The 18403-nt window shown below is 42.2% G+C and overlaps 1 protein-coding gene across 1 annotated transcript in view; it reads right to left on the bottom strand.

Annotated features, from left to right (window-relative positions):
* LOC140487258 (uncharacterized) overlaps positions 1 to 18403 on the bottom strand; it is a 190306-nt gene that overhangs the window by 102247 nt on the left and 69656 nt on the right. The window contains exons 8-9 of the mRNA XM_072586884.1: positions 14464 to 14638; positions 14261 to 14358 (exon numbers count right to left, since the gene is read on the bottom strand). Coding sequence (XP_072442985.1) covers positions 14261 to 14358; positions 14464 to 14638 — 273 coding nt within the window. The remainder of the gene's footprint in view (positions 1 to 14260; positions 14359 to 14463; positions 14639 to 18403) is intronic.

The raw sequence follows: 18403 nt of genomic DNA, 5'->3' as shown, positions 1-18403 counted from the left end.
TTACATGGGGAAGGCAGGAGAAATCAGTCATGTTTGAAGGGCAAAACATCCAATGGGCTGAATGGCCTAAAAAATTACTTCTGTCTCTTATGGTCTTCTAACATCACTGAACAGATTGATTGGAAAGTAAGTATCTGTTCTGAACCATGCAGGTGAAGCGGTTCTCTGATTTGAGTTTTATTGTTGAACTACAGTTCACTACAAGTCTTTATTTCTTTCCTTTCCCTCACAGTCCTCTCCCAATCCAAAAGTACAACCGTCTTTTGGGGAAAAAATCTTTACTCTCCAGGACAAGCATCAGAAATCAAATGACACCAGATTATACTGACAGGTTTATTTGAAATCACAAGCGTTCAAAGTATAGCTCCCTTTTGTCATGTGAAGTGGAAGAGAAGCACACAGAATTTATAGGCAAAGAGATCAGCAGATTATAGAAATAGTGCCTGTGGATGTCAAATAATAAAACTGCAGGTGTCAAAGAGTGTTAGACTGGGTGGGTTAAGTATCAACAGCTGATTAACAAGTGAAGGGATGACCTATAATCCTATGAAATGAAGTCAAGAGATAATTACAAAAATTAAAAATAAGGAGATGCTTCATAATTGGAATGAAAGAGGAAAAACAGAAGCTGCTGGAAGAGCTCAGCAGGTCTGGCAGCATCTGTGAAGAAAAACCAGAAGAAGGGCCACTGGACCCAAAATGTTATCTCTGATTTTTCTCCACAGATGCCACCAGACCTGCTGAGCAACCCCTGCCCCTGATTTACAGTAAGCACAGTTCTTTCAGTTTTTGAGTGAAATAACATGATAAGTATAAGAGTCACGTGCTAAGAGTCTACTCAAAGTCATAGGTAATCCAAAACTATACAAACGAATTAAGGTGGAGAGATCATAACAATTTATCACAAGTATCTGCCATGTGCGTGTGGACGGTCTTCTGGCATGTGATGGTAGTATCCATGTCGATGATCTGACATGTCTTGCAGAGGTAGATGCTGAGGAATTCATCAACCGAATGAGGCGCTGGGAATGCTTCCACAAACCCCAAGGGGTCAGCAGCAAGCCCACTGAGACAACCAATGAACTGGAACAGTTGACAGAGAGATCCATGGTGGTGACTGAAGAAGGAAAAGTCAAATTGGACCTCTCCAGAAGATTGCTGCCCTATGCTTGACATGTACGTTCAAGCCATCAGGAGATGCACTTACACCACATTTATCAGCCATGCTCACAAGATAGCGCAGAACGTGACCTAAGCACAATGCTCTCAACACCAATCGCAACATTGTCATCAAACTAGCAGGTAAGAGAATAGCCATTGTCATACAGAATAGAATGGACTACTGCAACGAAGCATACCGACAACTGAACAACAAGGAACAATCCGATCAAAGAACACACCTGTCAACTGAACAGACTAATCAAGACCTTTGATCTCGACCTTCAGAGTATTCTATGCACTCTCATCCGTGCACTTCTCGTATGGAAGACTTCTACTGCCTTCCGAAGATACACAAAACCAACACTCCTGGACATCCCAATGTATCCCATTTGTGGGCGGCACGGTGGTTAGCACTGCTGCCTCACAGCGCCAGAGACCCGGGTTCAATTCCCGCCTCAGGCGACTGACTGTGTGGAGTTTGCACGTTCTCCCAGTGTCTGCGTGGGTTTCCTCCGGGTGCTCCGGTTTCCTCCCACAGTCCAAAGATGTGCAGGTCAGGTGAATTGGCCATGCTAAATTGCCCGTAGTGTTAGGTAAGGGGTAGATGTAGGGGTATGGGTGGGTTGCGCTTTGGCGGGGCGTTGTGGACTTGTTGGGCCGAAGGGCCTGTTTCCACACTGTAAGTAATCTAATCTAAAGTAATCTAATCTAAAGTATCAGTCAATAGGACTCTGTGTGAGAATTTCGCTGGCAAGTTTGAGGGCATAGAGTCATAGAGATATACAGCACAGAAACACACCCTTCAGTCCAACTCGTCCAGGTCAACTAGATATCCTAACCTGATCCCATTTGCCAGCACTGGGCCCACATCCCTCTAAACCCTTCCTATTCATATACCCAAGGAACCTCCAGCTTCTGCTGCAACCCTACAGATTTCTTACAGAAACTCAGCACCCACCACCAGTCGAACTAAGAACATTCCTCATCACAATGGATACATCAGCACTCTACAACAGCATCCCTCATGATGATGACATCAGTGCAACATCATCAGTACTCAATACCAACAACTGCCAAATTTCAGACGCCATCCTACAACTCATCCGCTTCATCCTTGACTGTAATGTCTTCATCTTCGGCAAACAGTTCTTATCCAGACATACGGAACAACTATGTGGAACAAATTTGCACTCCAATATGCCAACATTTTCATGCATACATTTGAGCAGGACTTTTTCACTGTGCAGGACCTTTGACCAACTCTATATATCAGATATATCAACCTATTCTTCCTTTGGACTCTTGGCGAGGAATTACTGAAATGACTACATAGCGATATCAACAAGTTTCATCTGACTGACCATGGACTACTCTTCAGAATCAGTCTCATTCTTCAACATATGCATCGTGATCAAAAACGGACACCTCAGTACCTCATTCTACTGCAAGCCCACAGATAACCTCACGATGTTGCACTTCTCTAACTTCCACCCTAAAACACACTAAAGAAGTCATCCCCTAGGGGCAAGCCCTAGAATTTGCTCCGATGAAGAGGAATGTGATGGACACCATCCACCATATACACAGCATATGATTCGGCCAATGTTGTCTATCTCAGACGCTGCAGGCAAGGATGCCCTGAGTCATGGTACATTGACAAGACCATACAGATGATATGACAACAGATGACTGGACACCATACAACAACTGCTAGACAGGATTGCTCTCGCCCAATCAGGGAACACTTCTGTGGTCAAGGACATTCAGCTTCTGATCTTTGGGTAAACATCCTCCAAAGTGGCCTTTGAGATACACAATAACACAATCACTGAGCAGAAACTGATAGCCAAGTTCCATATCCATGAACATAGCTTCAATCGTGATCTTGGGTTCATGTCATGCTTCAAGTGACCCCACTACACTGTTCTGTATCTGTATAATCTTCCTTACTGTTCTGTTTTGATACCATCACCTTGACAAATTGTTATGATTTCCCATCTTAATTAAGTTTGTACACCTTTGAATTACATATTATTTTGGTTAGAGCCTTGACATTCGACTCTTATACCTATCATGTTATTCCAGTCAAATAGAACTGATTGTCCAGTTAGACTTTTAGACTCCAGTCTAAAAGAACTGCTGATGCTGTAAATCAGGAGCAGGGTCAAGGGTTGCTGGGGGAGCTCAGTGTATCATCCTTCACTTGTTATTCAGCTATTAACTCTTTACTCACACTGTCTAATACACTTGGTTACCTGCAGGACTTATTATTCAACAATTCACTCACACCATTTGCATGATCATTTGCTCTCTTGAGCTCTGTGTCCATAAATTCTGTGTTGTGCGTGCTTCTTTCTTATTTCACTTGATCAAGATGCTATGCTCCAAAAGCTTGTCATTTCAATTCCACCTGATGTCATTTGATTTCTGACTTTGTCCACCCTAGTCCAACACTGGCATTCCCACATCAGTACAAGCATGATAGTTCTCCAGACATCTGACTCAGTGTTTATCCTCAAACAACACTCAAAACAGACTACTTAGCCATTTCTTTCATAGCTGTGGAATGTCGTGTGTAATTTTAAAGAATTCCCGCAGTGCAGAAAGAAGCTATTCAGCCCATCAAAACTGCACCATTCTTTCAATCAGCATCCCAACCCCCAACCCGAACTCATATCTCCCACATTTCCCATGGCTAATCCACCTAACCTGCACATCTTTGGACTGTGGGAGGAATCTAGAGCACCCGATGGAAACCCATGCAGACAAGGGGATACATAACTCAGTCACTTCTAGTATCACTCATTGTAAATATTCTCTACATTCTCCCTCTACACAGACTTTACAATATAACAACTAGAACTTCAGCTTTAGCCAGGAGCAGCAAGTGGAAGATCCATTTCAGCCTGTTCTTGAAGTCCCCAGCATTCAGCCAATTCAATTCAATTTGTGGAGGACAGATCAAAATTATAAACCTTCATCAGTGGAAGGACAGGGAGAGGGACAGGTACATGTCCCTGTGACCCCAGTCGTGGAGATGGACAGTCCTAACTCTCTGTACCTCAGCTTCTGGACCTAGGTGTGCACGTGATAGCATCAAGCCTCTGATGTGGGTGTGTCACTCCAAGTGGGAGGGCTTCCGGTGGAAGGTGAGGAAAGAGGCTAATCCACAGAATATTTATGGTATATTGCAAGTTCCCACACCATGTTTAACACATTCCCTTAGAATTCGGATTGGGATGTTTAATTTGTTTCCATTCACCTATATTAGTAAAGTTATATTGAGAAGCAGAACACATTATTGGCTATAACATGATGAGAAAGTGCAATCTGCCATTTAGTCTAGTAGATTGCTATATTTGACAAATGGGAGAAGTAAAGGAGACAGCAGTGGAAGTTGCAGCCAGGTCATACACCAGAAAAATCTGCAGCATTGGGGAATTTTGGGTTAAACCCACAGACATAGGAGAAAGTCAGGACTGCAAATGCTGGAGATCAGTGTCGAAAGCTGTAGCACTGGAAAAGCACAGCAGGTTAGGCAGCATCTGAGGAGCAGCAGAATCAATATTTCAGACATAACCCCTTTATCAGGAATATGGAGGTATGGGGGGGTGCTGAGAGATAAATAGGAGTGTGGGGGTGGGAGTGAAGAGAAGGTAGCTGGGAAGGAAATAGGTGGATGCAGATAAGGGTGACAATGATAGGTCAGATGGGAGGGTAGAGCGGATAAGTGGGAAGGAGGATGGACAGGTAGGACAGTTCAAGGGGGTGGTGTTGAGTTGGAGGGTTGACATGCTTGATGATCCAGGGGCATGAGAAGCTACTGACCAGCATATCTGTATTCCCACATGAAGACGACTGTGGCTGCATGGTGCATGAAGTGGCCATTGATGGCCCGGATCCAAAGCCACAAAACCAATATAGGATTTCCAAATAAACAGGAAGTGAAATTGAGAAAGTAATATTAAGTCTGTTACAACAGGTCATGTTGCGCTCAGTGGCGTCAACAAATAACTTAACAATCTGGCCAATTAGGAAGCCAGATGGTTCCTGGCCACTGATAAATCAACTACCAGTAGTTAAATAAGACCAAATAAAACTGAGAAAACTGCGGATGCTGTAAATCAGAAACAAACACAGAAATTGCTGGAAAGATTGACTGTTCTTGAGAACAGTTCTGAGGAAGGGTCGCTCGACCCAAAATGTTAACTCTGATTTCTGTCCACATGTTGACAGAACTGCTAAGCTTTTCCAGCAATTTCTGTTTTTGTTGCTCTTAAATAAAACCATTAATTAACCAAGCTGATGGCAGCAAGTAGTCCCAAGACTAAGAAGCAGCAAGGTCCAAAGTTCTAGTATTTTACCACCTTAGATATTAGTAACAGATTTTAGGAGTGTCATTAGAGATTTGATTTTACATTTCAAGACCAAGAATATACCTATTTACTTCAAAGATTTTAGTACTCTCCTTCGATTTTCTATCAGAGAGTAATGCAGAGGTTTGATTTTTTTTTCCACAGCCTTAGGGTCTGATTCAATATATTGACTTTTATTCCCTGGAAACAAACGCTGGGGGAGATCATCTCTAGCTCCTCAGTGAGTTGTTAGCCCTCCTCATGTCTTTTTGAGTCCTAAAGTTAACTCTAAGACAGCCCCCCAGTTGTGAAACCCAAGTTTGGTATTAAAGAACTGCAGTAAGTAAGAACTTGAGAAAATAAAGTATTGAAAAAAAATGACTTCTCCCCATGATGTAAAATGCCTCCAATCCATTTTTGAATTAGTGGGATATTGCCAGAATCAATTTGATAATTTCACTGCCAAAGCATTCCCACTGCCAGATCTGCTGGTAAAAAAATGCCTATTTGGCTACTATTTTGAAACTAAAACAAGCAGTGGCCAAGGCTCCAGCCTTTTGCTCTGGAGTTTGTTGGAAAAAAACTTGACCATCTTGGCAGTCCTCTTGCAGGAGACTTTGAATCACCTGTGCTCCTCTTAAAACACATCTTCTAAAGGCAGAATTATGGTATAATTAAAGTAAAAACACACCATAAATCTTCCCCTGCTGGAATTTATGAACAGATGAAGTGGCAAAGTTAGTTGCCCGAGAAGGAGAACCATGGCAACCTTCAAGAGGTGAGCAAGTACACACAGGCACTGTTAATCATTCTGAGGTTAAGGACCTTTACAAGGTCAAATGTCTTATGGTCTTACTATAGATGATGACTTAGAACAAATCTGAGATGGAGAGTCTAATGCAACAAATAGAAAGCTAAGATATAAATTGAGGATGCTTGGTACATGGGACCCATACAAGATCTCAATCAGATAAAAAACCAATACCATATCAGTGGCACCAAGGAATTGAATCAACCACTGAGCAAATTTAAAGTTGTGTTGGTAGTCCAATATAGATACGGAGATTAAACATTATGTAAATAATTGTTTGGTACATGCATAAAATAACCTAGATCATTATGCAAAGGAGTGTGTTTAGGACCTTTGACAAATTTATAAATAAATTATCAAAGTCACGTGCCACATGCAGAGGGGGATATAGATGCGACAAAACCAGAGGTTGCTGGAAAAGCTCAGCAGGTCTATCGGGATGTGTGAAAAGAAATCAGAGTTAACGCTTTGCATTGGGTGACTCTTCATCAGAACTGATGGGAGCTAGGAACATATCTGTTTATATGCAGACGTTAGGATGCAGGGAGGGGGTAAGGAGTAAACAATAGTTGGGGATGGAGCCGGGGGGGGGGGGGGGGGGGGGGGAAAGAGGGAGAGGGAGAGGGAGAGGGAGAGGGAGAGGGAGAGGGCAGTTGGTTTGAGAGACAAAGGCATGGATAACAATCTGGTGAGGAGGGTGAGTCGCTGTTAATAGCGACTGTTAGTGGCTAACAATAGGTAGCCAGTGTTGACTGGGATGGACAAAGTCAGAAGTTGCACAACACCAGGTTATAGTTGAAATCGTAAATGTTTGGAGCATAGCCACTTCCTCAGATGAAGTGAGAGAGAAGCACACAGACACAGAATTTATGGGCAGAGATCAAAAGATCATACAAGTGGTGTGAGTAGTGTCGAGCAATAAGTCTTTGCAAGTGATCAAAAGTGTTGGATAGTGTGAGTAATGTGTCAACAGCTGAATAATAAGAGAAGGTATGACCTATAATCCAATAAAATGAGGCAGAGAGATAATTACAAAAACATTAAAAATAAAGTGGTGCTGGAGGCAAACCAAATAACTGAAAGAACATGATAGGTATAAGAGTCACATGCTGATGGTCTAACCATAGTCCTAAGGAATCCAAAGCTGTAAAGATGAATTAAGGTAGAGATATCATAATAATTTATCAAGGTGATATGTCAAAACAGAGACAGTAAGGATGACTTTATAGATACATAAGTGTGGTGGGGGTCACATGGAGCGCGAAATGAACCCAAAGTCACAGTTGAGGCTGTCTTCATCAGTATGGAACTTGGCTATCGGTTTCTGCTTGGCAATTCTGTGTGGTTGTGTATCATGAAGGCAACTTTAGAGGATGCTCACCCGAAGACTGGAGGCTTATGAAGAGAGGTTGAGTCAGTTAGGTTTATTTTCATTAGAAAAAAGGAGATTGAGGGGGGACCTGGTTGAGGTTTACAAAATCATGAAGGGTATAGACAGGGTGGATAGAGACAAGCTTTTTCCCAGGATGAAGGATTCAATATCGAGAGGTCACGCTTTCAAGGTGAGAGGTGGAAAGTTTAAGGGGGATACACGTGGGAAGTACTTCACACAAAGGGTGGTGGGTGCCTGGAATGCGCTGCCAGCAGAGGTGGTAAAGACAGGCACAGTAGATTAATTTAAGATGTATCTGGACAGATACAAGAGTAGGTGGGGAGCAGAGTGTTACAGATGCTTAGTAATTGAGCGACGGGTTTAGACAGTACATTTGGATCGGCTCAGACTTGGAGGGCTGAAGGGCCTGTTCCTGGGCTGTAAATTTTGTTTGTTCTTTGTTCTTTTAATATGCTTATCCTCTAAAGTGTTCCCCAACTGGGATGGAACATTCCCGTCTAGTGATTGTTGCTTGGTGCCCATTCTTCCGTTATAACATCTGCATTGTTGCGTCAATAGACCATGCCTTGGCACATCTTTGCCTGCAGCGTATGAGATGGACAACATTGATTGAGTCACACGAGTATCTGTGTGGTCAAAAGTGTGGTGCTGGAAAAGCACAGCAGGCCAGGCAGCATCCGAGGAGCAGGAGAGTCAATGTTTTGGACAAAAGCGCTTCACGTGAGTATCTGTCATGTATGTATTGGGTGTGGCGGGGCGGGGATGTTCACACATGTGATGGGAGTATTCATGTCGACGTTTTGCAGAGGTTGCCATGGCAGGATTGTGTGGTGTTGCGGTCGGTGCTGAAGGCTGGATTGTTTGCAACAAACTATAGTTTGTTTCAGTTATGGCAGTTGTTTGAAAGTAAGAAGTGGAAGTGTAGAGATGATCTTGGTGAGATATTTGTCATTGATAACAAGTTGAAGGCTGGGAAAGACATAGCGTAGTCTCTCACTCCGGGGAAGTACTGGATGACGAAGGGTACTCTATCAGTTCTACCTTGTGTCTGTCTTCTGTGGAGGTTTTTCACTGTAGCATGATGGAACTGGCAATTAATGAGTGGAGTATCGTATCCTGTTCTTATGAAAGCAGCCTTCAAAACCTTTAGGTGTCCATTGCATCCCTCTTCATCCAAGCAGATACTGTTAATGTGCAGGGTTTGAATGTAGGGAATCGATTCTCTAAGATGTTTAGAGTAGAAGCTCGAGAAGTGCAGCATCATGAGGTTATTCGTGTGCTTGTGGTAGAGTGAGGTACTGAGGTGTCTGTCCTTGATGGAGATGCATGTGTCCAAGAATGAGACTAATTTTGAACAGTAGCCCACGGTAAGTCTGATGGTGGGATGAAACTTGTCGAAATCACTTGTAGACATTTCAGTGATTCCTTACCATGAGACCAAAGGAAGAAATTGTCATCAATGCATTTGGTGTATAGCATTGGTCAGATATCCTGCACAGTGAAGAAGTCTTGCTCGAACTTGTGCATGAAAATATTGAAATTCAAACCTGGACTTATTATTTGACAGACCACTCACACCATTTGTATGATCTTTTGAGCTCTCTGTCCTTCCTCTCTCTGCCTATAAATTCTGTGTCTGTGTGCTTGTCTCTCATTTCATGTGACAAAAGGGCCAAACTCTGATTTCAAATAAATCTGTTGGACTTAACCTGGTATCATGTGACTTCTGATTTTGTCCACCCAATGCAAATCCGGCACCTCCACGTCATGGTTACCTATTGTTAGCCGCTAACAGTCTCCTTTAATAATTAGTTACTCTCCTAGCCAGATCTTTATCCACTCCTTTATCTGTCCAACTGCTCTTAGACAATAAAATCATAAGACCACTCAGCCCATCAAGTCTGCTCCACCATTCAATCATGGCTGATAAGTTTCTCAATCTCATTCTCCTGCTTTCACTTTGTAACGCTTGATCCCCTTGATGCTTTTGACACTCAAGATCTCTGTCTTAAATGTACTCAATGATCTGGCCTCCATAAGCTTCTGTGGCAATGAATTCCTTAGATTTACCATTTTCTATCCGAAGAAGTTTCTCCTTAACTCCATTCTAAAAGCTCTTTCCTTTAAAGTTGTGTCCCCAAGTATTCAGCAATCTCATCCTTCATAATAGGATCTTACCCACGACCGAGGTTAGCCTAACTGGTCTGTAATTTCTGTCTTTTGCTTTACTCCCTTTTTAAACAGGGGTGGCACATCAACAATTTTCCAGTCCTCTGGGATGCTCCCAAATTCTAGTATTTCCTGAAAGATCATCACTAACTATCCTATTTTGTCCATCTATTTTGAACAACATGCTTTTCCACCTGACTTCAAGACAGCCCTCCACTGCACCTCCACTATTCCCTCCTCCACTGCTCTAAATCCAATATAGGGCTCACCTTCTCCCCTACCTATTACCCCAGCAGCCTCTACGTCCAATGCATCGTCCTTAAACACTTCCACCAACTTCAATTAAATCCCACCACCAAGAACATCTTTCTTTCCCCACCCGGCTCTGCCTTCCGCAAAGACTGGCCTTTATTCAGTTGAAATACCGTTATTTCTGATTCTATCTTCTCCTTCTCAAATTGCAGAGTAAATTCAATTATATTATGATCACTGCCTCCTAAGGGTTCCTTCACTTAAGCTTCCTTATCAAGGGAGATGGAGTGTTGTTTCTCCAGTTTGTCACTGATCAGCTGGGGCAATGGAGGAAGCCAAGGATGGTCATGTCAGAAAAGGACTGGGAAAGGGAATTAAAATGGACGGTGACCCACTGTTATGCTTCTGATTCTATCTTCTCCTTCTCAAATTGCAGAGTAAATTCAATTATATTATAATCCCTGCCTCCTAAGGGTCCCTTCCTTCACCTTAAACTTCCTGATCAATTCTGCCTCATTACACATCATTAAATCCAGTATTGCCTGTTCTCTAATGGGCTCCACAACAAGCTGCTCCAAAAGGCCATCTTGTAGACAACCCACAAATTCCTTCTCTTGCAATCCATGAGCAACCTGATTTTCCCAGTCCACCTGCATATTGAAATCCCCCATCATCATTGTAGCTTTGCCTTTTCTACACATCTTTTCTATCTCCTGGTGTATATTGTACCTCAGCTCCTGACTACTGTTTGGAGGCCAGTATATAACTCCAACTATGTTTTTTTTAAACCGTTGCAGCTTCTCAATTCTATCCACACAGAATCTACATCATCTGACCCTACTTCATTTCTTACTATTGACTTAATTTCATTTCTTACCAATAAGGCAATCCCACACCCTCTGTCCACTAGTCTATCTTTTTGATAGGATGTATATTCTTGAATATTCAGCTCCCCTTGCAGCCATGTCTCTGAGATGCCCACCACGTCATACTTGCCTGTTTCAATCCAAGCCACAAGCTCATTTACCTTACTTATGGATTTATTGAGACATACAGCACAGAAATAATCTGTGCTGTATATCTCGATCCAACTCGTCTGTGCCAACCAGATATTCTCAAATTAATCTAAGTCCATACCCAGCACTTGGCCAATATTCCACTCAACCATTTCGATTCATATACCCATCCAGATGTCTTTTAAATGCTGTAATTGTACCAGCCTCCACCACTGGCTCTGGCAGCTCATTCCATACACACATGAAATGGTTGCCCTTTAGATCCCTTTCAAATTTTTCCCCCTAGTTCTGGACTCCCCTACCCCAGGGAAAAAACCTTGTCTATTTACCCTATCCATGCCCCTCATGATTTCATAAACTTCAATAAGGTCACCCTCAGCCTCCAACGCTCCAAGGAAAATAGCCCCAGCCTATTCAGCCTCTCCCTACAGCTCAAACTCTCCACCCCTGGCAACATCATTTGAAATTTTTTCTGAATCCTTTCAAGTTTCACAACATCCTGCCCATAGGAGAGAGAGCAGAATTGCACACAATATTCCAAAACTGGCCTAACCAATGTCCTGTATAGCCACAATATGACTTCCCAACTCCTATACTCAATGCTCTCACCAAAAAAGGAAAGCATATCAAACTTCTTCACTACCCTATCTACCTGCGACTCTACTTTCAAGGAGCTATAAACCTGTACACCAAGGTATTTTTTTCAGCAATATCCCCCAGGACCTTACCATTCAGTGTATAGTTCCTGCTCTGATTTGGCTTTCCAAAATGCAACAACTCACATTTATCTAAATTAACCGCTATCTGCCAGTCCTCGGCCTATTTGCTCATCTGATCAAGATCCCATTGTACTCTGAGGTAATTTTCTTCGCTGTCATCTGCAAATGTACCAACTATACCTCCTATGTTCACAGCCAAATCTTGTATATAAATAATGAAAAGCAGTGGACCCAGCACCAATCCTTGTGGCATGCCACTGGTCACAGGCCTCCAGTCTGAAACATAGCCCTCCACCACCACCCTCTGTTTCTAGCTTCGAGCCAGTTCTATAACTAAATGGCTAGTTCTCCCTGTATTTCGCGAGATCTAACCTTGCTCACCAGTCTTCCATGAGGAACCTTGTCAAATGCCTTACTGAAATCCATACAGATCACATCCACCACTTTGCTCTCAAAAATCATCCTCGTTACTTCTTCAAAAAAACTTAATCAAGTTCATGAAACATGATTTCCCACACACAAAGCCATGTTGACTATTCTTAATCAGTCTTTGCCTCTGCAAATACACGCAAATCCTGTCCTTTTGGATTCCCTCCAACAACTTGCCCACCACCGATGTCAGGCTCACTGGTCCATAGTTTCCTGGCTTTTCCTTACCACCTTTCTTAAATAGTAGCACCACTTTAGCCAACCTCCAGTCCTCCGGCACTTCACCTGTGATTATCGATGATACAAATATCTCAGCAAGGAGCCCAGCAATCACTTCCATAGCTTCCCACAGAGTTCGAGGGTACGCCGAATCTGGTCCTGGGGATTTATCCATTTTTATGCATTTTAAGATATTCAGCATTTCCTCCTCTGAAATGCGGTCATTTTTCAGGACATCACATTCTATTTCCCCACATTCTATTTCTTCGATACCCTTCTCCACAGGAAACACTAATGCAACATATTCCTTTTGTATTTCTCCCAATCTCCTGTGGTTTCACCCTTAGGCTGTTTTGCTGATTTTTGAGGCCCTATTATCTCTCTAGTTACCCTTTAATCTTGAATGTATTTATAAATCCCTTTGAATTCTCCTTAACCCTATTTACCAAAGCTATTTCGTGTCCCCTTTTTGCCCTCCTGTCTTCCCTCTTAAGTATACTTCTACTGCCTTTATACTCTTCTAAAGATTCACTCGATCTCTGCTGTCTATACCTGACATATGCTTCCTTCTTTTTCTTAACCAAAACCTCAATTTCTCTAGTCATCCAGCATTCTGTACACCTACCCGCCTTTTCTTTCACCCTAATAAGCTGTTAGTCTCGAGATTCAGTGCAATGAATGGCAAGCTAGAATAGTGAGTTAAATGTGACGTTAGTAAGAACTAATTGAATGCCTGCATTCAGTATTTTGAGTGATGTGTGTATTAAGACTAAGTTGGACTGTACTTTAGTTAGTGCATTTCTTTATCTGACATATCAGTTGACAATCTTTCAAGGCAAGAGGACAATAGAAACATCAGATTTGATTGTGCTATCAAGTGACTTTATTCAATAATTCAATTACTGCTCAAATTGCATTATTATAGGACCGTTTAGTTACAGACCTTATTACAACCTTGGACCAAGCATGGGTGAAAAAGCTGAATTCAAGAGATGAGGTGCGAATGGCTACCCTTTACATCAGGCAATTCAAGAAAGGAGCTCACCACTATCTCCTCCAGAGCATTTAGGAATGTGAGATCCATTTTAGCTGGACACTGATACTCACATCTCATTAGCACATACAAAATATAGTTTTGTAAACTATATTTGGTGTTCCTGAATTGAAAAGGAACAATAAGCAAATTAAAATTAAAAATATCTGACAAGGCTTTGACCATTTGAAGGCAGAGCTTACTCATGGAAATTAGGGTCCCATGTACCAAAGAATAGAGAATAATATTATAGAACTGAAATCTCTGCCATTGACAAAAGTCATAAGTTAGTTATTTAAACAGAGACCTGGCTGAAAATTGCATTGCAAATGTATTTTCAGAGGATTATTTACTGAAATTCACTCAGGTCCTTTTGATCAGCCCTGTGTTTCTGAAGGGAAATCTGCCACTTACTTTCAGTGTCTTCTTCAGTAACACACCACTGGCTTAGAGATCCAAATGCCTGGTGATACAATTGTCAAAAAGTACATCTCCAGTATCTGCAGTCCTCACTTTCTCCTGGTGATACAATAGGTCAGTGTACTTTGTCTACTGCTGCACAAAGACCATTTAGTTCTACCCAGAGAGTGAGCACACATTTTACTGACTTAAGACAAATTGCAGAAAACAGCACTGAATGTAGAGGCACAAAGTAAAAGTAATAGTCAATTAATCAACTCCTTACAAATGCCCAAACACTTACAAAAAGATTCAGGGCAGATAAATCGAATTTTGTAATCTTTACAGTTGCCATCTTCTTGGTTTGCATTCACACAAGTAAAGCCATTCAATATGCTGCACCTGTGTAACACAAACACATGAGCATGTTAATGCAACTGTTAAAACAGCCATTTTTATGAAACAAAATGAGAATGTCAAAGTCAAAAGGACAAAATCATTATTTACTCGGGGATATTGTCTCCAGTGCTTCCAGGTGAATCTCCTGCTGTAGTCTCCACTTCGCAGGTGATGGGGTTACTGCAGATCTGCTCAGGATAGTCTTTACGAAGACTCACAAGGTCCTCAGAATCACCTTTGCCTGATGGGTCATCGCGATCAAACCACTGAGTTTTGCAGCTGCCTAATTTAAGATATAAAAACCAGTGACTTTATTTGTAATACTTTGAAAGGCACATGAAAATTATGTTTAAATGAAATGTAAATAATATGATAAGATGTTGGGTGGAAAATAGAAAAGGAAAACGTTTAGTTATTGAACAGAGAAATTCAATTGAATCATAATTGGTTCAAACATTATTGATGAGAGAACCTGATGCTCTGACTTCATTCCGGAGTCAGGCATGGCCCAGTCCTGTGCAATATTCATGGAACAGTTTTTAAAGGAATAGTGGATCATGGAACCTCTGAGGCAAGCTAAGTTTAGGAAGTTAAGTTCAAGATAACCTTTATGCCATCTATGGGAAACCAGAAGACCATAAGATATCAAAGCAGAATTAGGTCACTCAGCCTATCGAAGCTGGTCTGCCATTTAATTATGGCTAATATGCTTCTCAACTTCATTCCTGTGCCTTCTCCTCATAACTTTTGATCTCCTTTCTAATCAATCTAATTTTTTCTCTGTCTTAAATACACTCAATGTCTTGGCCACAGCCCTCTGCAACAATGAGTTCCATACATTCACCACCCTCTGGCTGAAGAAATGACCCATTCACTTCCCATGGCCTATTATTCCCTGAATGCCAGTCTATATCCTTCCATGCCCTTTAAATAGGCTCACAGAGTCAGAGTTATAAAGCGCAGAAATAAAGCTTTCAGTCCAACTCATTCATGCTGACCAGATATCCGAAGTTAACCTAGTGCCATTTGCCACCATTTGGCCTATGTCCTGCCTTTTAAATTTTGTAATTATACCAGTCTCCCCTACTTCCTCTGGCAGCTCATTCCATACTCACACCATTCTCTGAGTGAAAAAGTTGCCCCTTAGGTCCCATTTATATTTTTCCCTTCTCACCTCACCTTTTGCCATCTAGTTTTGGACTCCCCTATTTGGGAAAACGACAGAACAGTATAGTACAGGAACAGGGCCTTTGGCCGAACATGACGCTAAAATAAACTAATCCATTCTGCCTACCCTTAGTCCATATCCCTCTATTCTTTGCATATTTATGTGCTTATTTAAAAGCCCCTTAAACACCTATTCTATCTGCCTCTACCATAATCCCTGGCATTGCATTCCAGATAACTACCACTCTGTGTAAAGGATTTGCTCCTCACATCTCCTTTGAACTTTCCTCCTCTCACCAGCATTGAATGCAATATTCTAAGGGTATTCTAACCAAAATTAGATGAGATTACTTAGTGTCGAAACAGGCCCTTCGGCCCAACAAGTCCACACCGACCTGCCGAAGCACAACCCACCCAGACCCATTCCCCTACATTTACCTCTTCACCTCACACTACGGGCAATTTAGCATGGCCAATTCACCTAACCTGCAAATTTTTGGATTGTGGGAGGAAACCGGAGCACCCGGAGGAAACCCACGCAGACACGGGGAGAATGTTGAAACTCCACACACAAAGTCGCCAGAGGCGGGAATTGAACCCGGGTCTCTGGTGCTGTGAGGCAGTAGGGCTAACCACTGTGCCACTGTGACTGTGCCACCGTGCCACCCACATACTTACAAAGTTGCAAAATCTTACAAAGTTGCAAATTGACATCCTGAATTTTATACTCAACATCTCAACCAATAAAGACAAGCATGCCATATGCCTTCTTTACTACTGTATCTACTTACATGGTCACTTTAGGGAGCTAGGGACTTGAACCCCAAGGTTCCTCAGTTCATCAATGTTGTTCAGGGTCCTACCATTAACTGTACACTTTTCCTCCACATTTGATCTCTTAATTGATGGGTGTGCATGTCACAATTAAAGTCCATCTGCCATTTCTCTGCCCATATCTGCAACTGATCTGTGAGGGATCTTGTTGGGAGCCTTCCTTAAATCCATGTAGACAACACCCATTTGCTCTACCCTCATCGATCACCTTGCCACTTCCTCAAAAAATTCAGTCATGTTAGTAATATATAATCTGCTCCGTACAGAACCATGCTAACTGTCCCTAATTAGGCCATGCTTTTCTAAATGCACGTAAATCCTATCCCTAAAAATCATGTTGAATAGCTTCTTAACCACTGATGTGAGATTTATCGGTCTATAGTTTCCTGGATTATCCCTATGTCCCTTCTTGACCACAGAAACAACATTAGTTACTCGCCGGTCCTCCAGGACCTCTCTGGTGAGTCGTCTCCTCTCTTGCCTCTCTCAATAACCTGGGGTAGATACTATTGGACCCTGGGGACTTACCTACCTTAATGCTCTTCAAGAGACCCAACACTACTTTTTCTTGGTCTCGAAATGTCCTAGCATATTAGCATGTCCCACATTAATCTCATTATTCTCTATATCTTTCTCCTGGGTGAATACTGACACAAAGTAGTCATTTAGGATCTCACCCGCATCCTCTTTCTCCAAGCACAAGTTACTTCATTTATCCTTGAGTGGTCCTACCTTCTCCCTAATTATCCTCTTGTTTTTTAAATGTACGTATAGAATGTCTTTGGATTCTCTTTAACCCTACTTACCAAGATCATTTCATGACCCCTCTGCCCCCTTTTAATTTCCTGCTTGAGTACTTTCCTGCTTTGTTTATATTCCTCATGGCCCTGATCGATATTAGCTTCCTAAACCTTACGTAAGCTTTCTCCCTTTTAATTAAATTCACAACCTCCCTGGGCATCCAAGGGTCCTTACCTTGCCATCCTAGTCCTTCTTTCTTATTGGAACATGCCAGTCCTGAACTCTGATCAGTAGGTCTTTAAACAATTCCAATATGTCAAATGTGGACTCACCCAACAACAGCTGCTCCCAATTTACTCTCCCTAGCTCCTGCCTACTACTGACATAACTTGTCCTCCCCCAATTCAGTACCTTCCCGCAAGATTCTGACTTATCCTTATTCATTGCTTTCTTAAAACCTATATGATTAAATTAGATTAGATTCCCTACATGGAATCAGGACCTACGGTCCAACAAGTCCCAACTCTCCAACGAGAATCCACTCAGACCCATTGCCCTAACCTCTATTTACCCCGAACAAATTAGGTGCAATTTAGCATGGCCAATTCACCTGACCTGCACATCTTTGAATTGTGGGAGGAAACCGGAACACCCAGAGGAAACCCACACAGACACGGGGAGAATATCAAACTCCACACAGACAGTCGCCCAAAGCGGAAATTGAACCCTTGTCCCTGGCGCTGTAAGGCAGCAGTACCACCGTGCCACCCTGGCTATTCACGCTATCTGTGCCCCTCATGATTTTATAAATCTCGATACAGTCACCCCTCAGCCACTGACACTCCAGGGAAAATAGCCCCAGTCTATTCAGCCTCTCCAACCCTGGTAACATCCTTGTAAATCTTTTCTGCACCCTTTCCAGTTTAACACCAACAGCGTCCTACAGCAGGGAGACCAGAATTGAATGCAATATTCCAAAAATTACCTAATCAATGTCCTGCCCAGCCAGAACATGACATCCCAACTGCTATACTCAATGACCTAAGTCAAGTGTACCAAACATCTTCTTGACTCTATCTACCTGCGATTCCACCTTCAAGGAAGTATGAACGTGCATCTTATGTCATAACATCTCTGATCAGGTTGATTAGAATTTTGTTTCAAAAGTGTGGTGCACTCAAGAAAGAGTGAGGATAGGAAGAGAAAAAGAAAAGATATCAGGAGATGGGCTGAATGGCCTTCTTCTGCATCTACATCTTCTGGCAGAAGATTTGAACAAAAACCTCAAGGCACTGCAATTACACCA

This window comes from Chiloscyllium punctatum, chromosome 16 (assembly GCF_047496795.1).
Source record: "Chiloscyllium punctatum isolate Juve2018m chromosome 16, sChiPun1.3, whole genome shotgun sequence".
In the NCBI taxonomy this organism is placed as follows: Eukaryota; Metazoa; Chordata; class Chondrichthyes; order Orectolobiformes; family Hemiscylliidae; genus Chiloscyllium; species Chiloscyllium punctatum.
This window is presented reverse-complemented; position numbering and strand designations above follow the sequence as displayed.